The sequence below is a fragment of the Gossypium arboreum genome, chromosome 5 (assembly GCF_025698485.1).
Source record: "Gossypium arboreum isolate Shixiya-1 chromosome 5, ASM2569848v2, whole genome shotgun sequence".
Taxonomy (NCBI): Eukaryota; Viridiplantae; Streptophyta; class Magnoliopsida; order Malvales; family Malvaceae; genus Gossypium; species Gossypium arboreum.
The window spans coordinates 33011954-33019860 of NC_069074.1; the positions used below are offsets into that span (position 1 = coordinate 33011954).

A 7907-nucleotide genomic window follows, 5' to 3' on the forward strand; every position below is an offset into this window, starting at 1 on the left:
TTTTATTGAATTTGAGTGGAAATTGACTTTTTTTTTTTTAAATAAAAAAAAATCCAAACTATACGGACAGATTACCGGGAATCTACATTCAACGAACCAAAATCATCATCTTTTTGAGAGAGTTTCCACCTGTAATAAAACAAACCCAAGTTCAGTGAATCTCCCCACTTTCCATTATATTAAATGGCCGTCCCTTTCATTCTTTTGCTTGTCCCACTGCCCTCTCCAATCACCTTACACAAAATTCCCTGTTTCAGACTTGTCCTTTTCTTACGAACTTCCATTTCCATTCCTTTGTGAATTCTCTTCAGAAAATGAAAAAACAATGTATGGGAATCAATCTGACAACACTTGCAGATTACAAATCCAACTGAATGGTTTGGAGCCGGAAATGATGGCCTCCTTCAATAGAAGCTGGGCTCAGCAGACCGAAGAGAGTTACCAATTGCAGTTGGCGCTGGCTTTGCGGGTTTCTTCGCTGGCTGCTTCTGCTGTTGATTCCAACTTCTTGGATTTCAATTCTGATGCTAACACCAACAGAGTTTCCTCCTCCTCTTCCTCTTCTTCTTCTTCTTCTTCTTCACCTCAGCATGTGTCTCATCGATTCTGGGTATCACTTCATTTTTTCTGTTTCTTTGAGTTTACTTCTTTTTGTCCTTGAATTGTTGGTTAGTAAAGGGTTTTATGCTTTATGGTTGATGATTTAATTTATGTTACTATGTTTTCCATGATTATGAGGATAATGTCTGTGTCGTATACATTAAATATTGGATTTTCTATTTATAATGTTTCTGCAATTTCACTTGGCCATTTTGTTCAAGTTTTCATGTTTATAATTTTTTGGAATTAAAAATCTGAGTGACCATGTCCTTCATAGTTTTTGTGATGTTTATCTCTTGTTGGTTGAACAATGTGTTTATATTTAGAATATTTCTATGAAACCATATTCTTGGTAATGGTAATAAAAACATTTTTCATCAAGTTTAAGCAGGCAAATAGTATTTTATGTTGGAAAAAGTAGTTCTGGATTATTTTTCTTGGTGGTTGATGAATTTTACATCCCAATGACTGAAGAAGTTCAGAAAACAAGTTTAATGATTCATATGAAGAATTTCTAAGGTACTCTGATTTGCTTTGGTTCAGGTAAATGGCATTCTGTCTTACTTTGATAGACTTCCAGATGGATTTTACCAAGTCAATGGGATGGATCCTTATGCATGGACCTTAAGTGCTGATCAAGGAGAGATTGGCCTGATGCCCTCCATCGAGTCATTGAGGGCCATTGATCCGCATGCTGATTTGTCTATTACTGTTGTTCTGATTGATAGAATAAGGGATCCTAGTTTGAAGGAACTTCAAAATTGGGTTCTCAAAATATCTAGCAGCTGGATCAGCACAAAAGATGCAATTAATCGGCTAGCATGTCTTGTCTGTAACCAAATGGGGTATGCATGTTCTTCATTTTGCATCAGTTTTAGATTCAATGGTTTTATGTCATATCTCTAAGGAATAAAGTTTTGTTGTCACCGACAGGGGTGCAGCTTCTTCTGAAGAAGATGTTTATAGACAATGGAAGGAGTGCACCGAAGTTCTGAAAAACTGCTCAGGCTCTATTGTATTTCCAATTGGAAGCCTATCTGTTGGCCTTTGCGTCCATCGTGTGTTACTGTTTAAGGTATATCTCTGAATACAAGCTAGCTATCATTTCATGTGTGTATACATACATATATTTGAGTACGTATTGGTTAATTTCAGTCGATGTTTTATTTCTGAGTGGCTGTTGATCAAAATGCTTATAGAACGGAAAACGTTGTCTAATTATAACTTTTGCAGATATTAGCAGACTTGGTTAATCTACCATGTCGCATCACAAAGGGTTGCAAATATTGCAGGAGGGAAGATGCTTCATCCTGTCTTGTGCAGTTGGGTCCTGACAGGTAAATTGGAATTGACTCTCACGCTTCACAAGTGTTTATTGGAATGTACATAGGTTTTATTTAGGTGGTTATGTGTCAAATTTTTTCAAATTGAAAGCTTATTGAATGATGAATTTTTAATGTCTCAAATTGATCCTTATAAAGTAGTTAGACTTTTTTGTTGGCATTTTATTTTGAAGTTAGAACTCTATGAAGCTATTATTGAGAAGATCCAGCTCCCTTTCCTCTCATTCCATGCTTTAACATGCAAATTTCCAGGGAATATTTGGTTGATTTGTTTGAGGAGCCAGGAGCCTTAAGTCAGCCTGATTCCTCACTCAATGGTACTTCATCAATTTTAGTTTCTTCACCGCTGTGTCATCCAAGATTTAAACCGGTTGAGATTGCTACAAACATCAAGACATTGGCCAAACTCTATTTCATTGATGATCAATCCCATAAACATGCTTGCGTTGATGCTTCCTCAGGTTATTCTCTTAAGTTATTCGTGCACTTACAAAAAGACGATGTGCTTGATGTATTTTTTTTTATAGTCAAATATTTGAGGACAAGTACTTGAATTGAAGAAGTGCTTTTTCAGTCAAACATCTATCTATCTATCTATCTATATATTATTCGCTATCTCATTCACTCTTTAACCCCCTGAAGTTGCAATTGCTAAAGTTCAATAGTTTTGATGTTGAAAATGGTTTCTTAGAATTGCATGTCAAATACGACCTAAAAAAGTGATAAATTGAGCTTGCTTGAGAAATTAACTACCGCCCAATACATGGTTTTGACAATTTTTCTGGTCTTTGATTACTGCAGACAATGCTAGCAATAAAAATGAGCAAACTGGTCCACAGCCTAGGAAAGCATTTGATAGAAACTACTTTAACAAGAACAGCCACTTTTCCACCTTAAGCAACAACAAAGAATCTTCTCTTTCACCTCTGCACCAGAGCACTTTGTGGAATATTGGCTGTGATAATGATCTTCAGATGCTGAACTCTTCAAATTTGTTGCCAAAAGCCATCAACCCAACACACTTGATCAGATGTCCTCCTCTGCCAAGTTCTGTTACATCTCACATGCACAAAGATGTTTATCAAGCTTTTCCATACTCAGATCCAATGCAATGTACTATTAACTTCAAGCAATCAGATGATCCAGTAATGAGCTTTGACCAGGAAGATCTGAATATTCCTTGGAGCGAACTTGTTTTAAAAGAGAGAATTGGAGCAGGTATATGATGTTTTAAACTCTGAAGAACATAAAAACTGCATGATTTAGTAACATTGGACACTGCTTATTTCTCATTCAAGAAGTGCATTGTATTTTATCTTATGGTATGTTCAAAGATCATACATTAAGGATGCTAATAAATGCTTTTCAGGTTCTTTTGGAACTGTTCATCGTGCTGAATTTCGTGGTTGTGTAAGCACATCTTACTCGTGTTTGTATGGATTTCTACTTGTTTTCGTAACTTCCCCCTTTTTTCGTTGTATGAATGAGGGAGCTCATAAATTGAGTTTTTTCCTTAGTTCGTGCTTTTCTTGGAGGTGCAGAACTTGTGAAATTAAATAGAAAATCCTAAATCTCCCTTCTCAAACATGGATTGTCTTTGAAGGCACCCAATTCAATTGTTTATATCAGATTACTACTCCTAATTAACTTATGAATCCACTGTCATCGTGTATGAACTGTTAAAACTTATTTTATACAACATGTGCCTTCAGGAAGTTGCTGTCAAAATTCTCATGGAGCAAGATTTTCATATAGAACGCTTCAGGGAATTTTTACGGGAGGTATGATTAGGCTACTGTTTTCCATCTGTTTGTCCCTTTTAATGTTTTAAATCACCATTTTCTCATTTCCATTGCTACTTGCTAGGTTTCCATCATGAAATGTTTACGGCACCCTAACATTGTTCTGTTTATGGGTGCTGTTACTCAACCACCAAAGTTGTCCATTGTTACTGAATATTTGTCAAGGTACCAAGATTTCCCTCTTATATCATTCTTATGTGCTTTCCCTGCATTTCATCTTAAATTTGAGGCCCTTCTGATACACAGAATGTTTCTTTGGAATTAGACGGAGTCTCTTTCGACTTTTGCAGATGCCTGATGCTTGGAAGGTTTTAAATGAGAAGCTTCGCTTGAACATGGCATTGGATGTGGTAATGTGTTGTCAACAAGTAACTTTATTGAATCTCACAGGAATTCTAATTTGCGGTATTTGAAATTATGTCATATTTCCATTGCATGCTGTTGAGAAGGTGGGAATAGGATTGAGCCACTAGGCAATTAACGGGAATGCTGGAAGCAATGGCCTTCCCTTTATCACTATTCCTAGAACGACCTATGGTGATTGATGATCAGCTTGTCAAAGGGAGACTGAAACCTTTAGGACTTGTTTAGAGAGAAACCAATACCTGTTGAAAATTAGATAGAAATTCTGCTTATTATTTTATTTTACCATAGGATTCTTAAATAGAGACTAGTTACATAAAAAGATGTTTCTAGGAGATAAAACAACTTAACCTTTATAATTAAAAATAGCTTAAAATAAACTAAACCGAAGTAAATAGTTTTACTTTAAGGACTTAACTAAAGCCTTTTTCCTCTCATATGTGCGACCAAAAAAAGCGTCCACAACATATGCTGAGGCATTTTTTCTGGTGACAGGCAAGGGGAATGAATTATCTTCATCAACTTAAGCCTCCCATTGTTCATCGGGACTTGAAGTCCCCAAATCTTTTGGTAGACAGAAATTATACAGTTAAAGTAAGTGTTAAAATTCAATTCATGTTACATGCTACATACCTGTTTGTAACTTTATATGACAATCTAGATACTAAGATCATATTTTACCATTTGTTCTTTTAATGTTTCAAGCTACAATAGAAATGCTATTTGAAAAAGAACCTCTACACAAGGTACTTTTATTGGATAGTTTCTGAAAATGTCTTCTTGAAACCTTCATCAAAGCTCACCCTTAGAGGGCATAGGACCGGTGTAATTTCTTTTGTTGTATAGTTTTAGAATAGATAGTCAGCTGTATGCGATAATTCTGTAAGAACTGATAGGAACTGTGATACACTGCCTTTCTCATATGCTTTGCAAGAGGGCAGCATTGATAAGGACCTGAATATTTTTCTGCAATTTTGGTCATGCAGGTCTGTGATTTTGGTCTTTCACGTTCTAAGGCAAATACATTTCTTTCATCGAAAACAGCTGCCGGAACAGTAAGTTTTGTTTGGATTCATTATTTGCACTTGGATGATTTACGTACTAAAAGTTAAATTTCCTTATTCTTTGTCTAGCCGGAGTGGATGGCACCTGAAGTTCTATGCAATGAGAATTCAAATGAGAAATCCGATGTTTATAGCTTTGGAGTGGTTCTGTGGGAACTTATGACACTCCAGCAACCATGGAAACATTTAAACCCACCACAGGTCAATCTATCTTTTATTTCATTAGAAATAATTTATCTAGAGATCCATACATCTATGTTGCTCCTGCTTTTCATTTTTCCTGAAATACTCATGTCTGACATATAAATACGGGGATGTGATCTCTGAGGATCCCTAAAATACATAGGAAAAACTTGGAAAACCATGTTAGACGACATGTCTGTATCCCACACTTACACCCAAGTTCAGGTAACATAGCTTTACACGTGTGCACAAATAGGGAAAAGAAATGATTAGTAATAGAAGGTATCTTCATCAAAGAAAGGGAGGTTTTAAGGGAAAAAAAATCTTAGTTGTGGGAAACAGGGTTCTTAAGAACAGTTTTTGCTCTTTACTACTGTGTTCTTAAAGAATAGCTTCAGTTAATTCAGTCGGTTTGGTTTTACAGTTTATGAACCAATAATCGATTGACTTAACCTATTAAAACTGACTGTTCGAACAGCATCAATTAAAGTCGGTAAGCCAATTTTAGTCTGACTTTGGGTTGGATCTATTAATGACTGCAAGGTAGCTGTTGATGATGTTATATAATATAATTTAGGGGCCAAAGCATATATAAATATAAATCTTGCTGATTTGTTTCTATAGGTTGTGGCGGCTGTAGGTTTTAAAGGTGAAAGGCTTGAGATCCCAAGCCATGTAAACCGAGTTGTAGCTTCCTTGATTGAACAGTGTTGGGCTCGGTAAGTAGACTTTCTTACGGCCTAATGTTTGCATCTCAATAATCTCAAAACTTGTGAAACCATTTGAGTTTAACATTATTATTTATTTGGGACCCCCCTCTCTTCTTGGTCCTAATATCTTTTTTGGTTAACCTGCAGTGAGGCTTCTGAACGCCCTCCCTTTTCCCATGTCATTCAATGTTTGCAGCAAGTCATCCAAAATACTGCATCTCAAGAACTTCATGGACCAAGTCTTTGATCCACAACATATATGGGTATGTCCAATTTTTCATGCAAATATATGAAAACTTTAGACAAAATTCAACATAATTGTATTAACACATATCCATATTAAAGACTTACCCTAATCCAAATAACATGGGTGATATCCTCCTAATTATCAATTTTTATTTTAAAATATTATCAGATATGTTTGATAGGATTAGTTCATTAAATAAGGTTGAATGCGTGTAGTCTTGGGAGCAAATGTGCGATTCTTCTAAATGTTATTTTGATTAAAAAGAATTACTATAATATAAATTATTGTTTGCTAATAGCTGTCGGATTGTTTATTATTAAGGTTACTTGGAACGAGCGAAGTAAAGAAATTTTTTGATAGAATAAGTTGTATATTGTTAAGGCAGTAAAAATATAATTTTATCTTTATATTTTATAATTTTCTAAAGATTAAATTAATTTTTATCATTTTTAAGGTGTAAATACGTAATTTTATTAAATATTAATTTAAAATTTTATAAATATAAAAGAGTTAAAAGTTAAAATTTTTATTTTCGAGGGTCAACCCATGGCTTTGCCCCTAATTAGGGAAGTTATGTGTCAGGACGCTTTTGTTTAATTAATCTATAACTTCTATTTTTAATACAAAATTATTATTCTATTAGAGTCTGTTCAGATAATAATTGAATGAGAGTGTAATTATAATATTTTGAAATTACAAAGAATTGTAATTCTAATATGTTTAACATGGCTAGTATAAATTACTATAAAAATTATTAGCATGATAAAAGAAAATTTCTAAACAATTAGTAAAAATTAAATTTCAATTATCATATGTATTATCTTAGTTAATAAAGTAGTTGATAATAATATTACTAGTAATAATAAGAAAAATAAGTATCATATACAATTTTATTTAATTGTTCTAATGTTCCATATTTGTTGGGTTACATAACCTTTTTTATTAAATGTTAATCTTTGATCAAGTTCATCATCTGCATCTGTATTATTAAAATTATTAATATATTTTATTTCATATACTTTAAAATATGGGTAATTTCAATTTATCTATGAATAAAGTTATAAAGCATGTAATATGTTAATACGATTTAAATTATGTGTGTTTAATACAATCCATTTATTAATGGAGTCGATATGTCACATATTACTATGTTATTGAGCCATGACACCAACTATGAGTATTATGAGACTTAATAACATAGCAGCATGTGACATAAAAAACCTCGCACGCATTGCTCAAGTGTGATGGATCAACTTTCAATTTGATTTTTTTTTTAAATTTTATTATATAAATTTTATTTTTTAAAAAAAAATTCATATAAAATTTTAAATAACATATACACTATATAAAATAAAAATAATTCAACATTTAAAATAAAAAGTATATTTATGAAAATTTATTATATATAGATTAAATAAAGTTATATAAGATAATTCTCCCTTAGCATCATATAATCTCCCTAAACAGTGGGCAGACAGACATTAGAAGTGAACCCATATCCATGTAATTGGATCAAAACAATTAACATTCCTCTTTAGTCCTCAGAATTCCAGCATTTTCCAAAAAATAGTAATGAGGGAGCTGGCCAACCAATT

The 7907-nt window shown here is 33.4% G+C and overlaps 1 protein-coding gene across 2 annotated transcripts; it reads left to right on the forward strand.

The window, feature by feature from the left end:
• The first annotated feature begins 91 nt into the window (after positions 1-91).
• On the forward strand, positions 92-6607 carry LOC108489847 (serine/threonine-protein kinase CTR1-like). Of its 2 annotated transcripts, XM_017794524.2 has the most exons (15): positions 92-610; positions 1144-1445; positions 1534-1675; positions 1834-1937; positions 2196-2404; positions 2745-3161; positions 3313-3353; positions 3656-3724; positions 3810-3910; positions 4011-4095; positions 4604-4702; positions 5095-5163; positions 5242-5373; positions 5980-6074; positions 6213-6607. In XM_017794524.2, exons 1-15 carry the CDS (start codon positions 326-328, stop codon positions 6310-6312), a joined length of 2250 nt encoding a protein of 749 aa, XP_017650013.1. In that variant the 5' UTR covers positions 92-325; the 3' UTR covers positions 6313-6607. The 2 variants fall into 2 exon arrangements, with proteins under 2 accessions (XP_017650013.1, XP_052884206.1); XM_053028246.1 differs by lacking the exon at positions 4604-4702 and having other exon boundaries at positions 93-610.
• The last annotated feature ends 1300 nt before the right edge of the window (positions 6608-7907 follow it).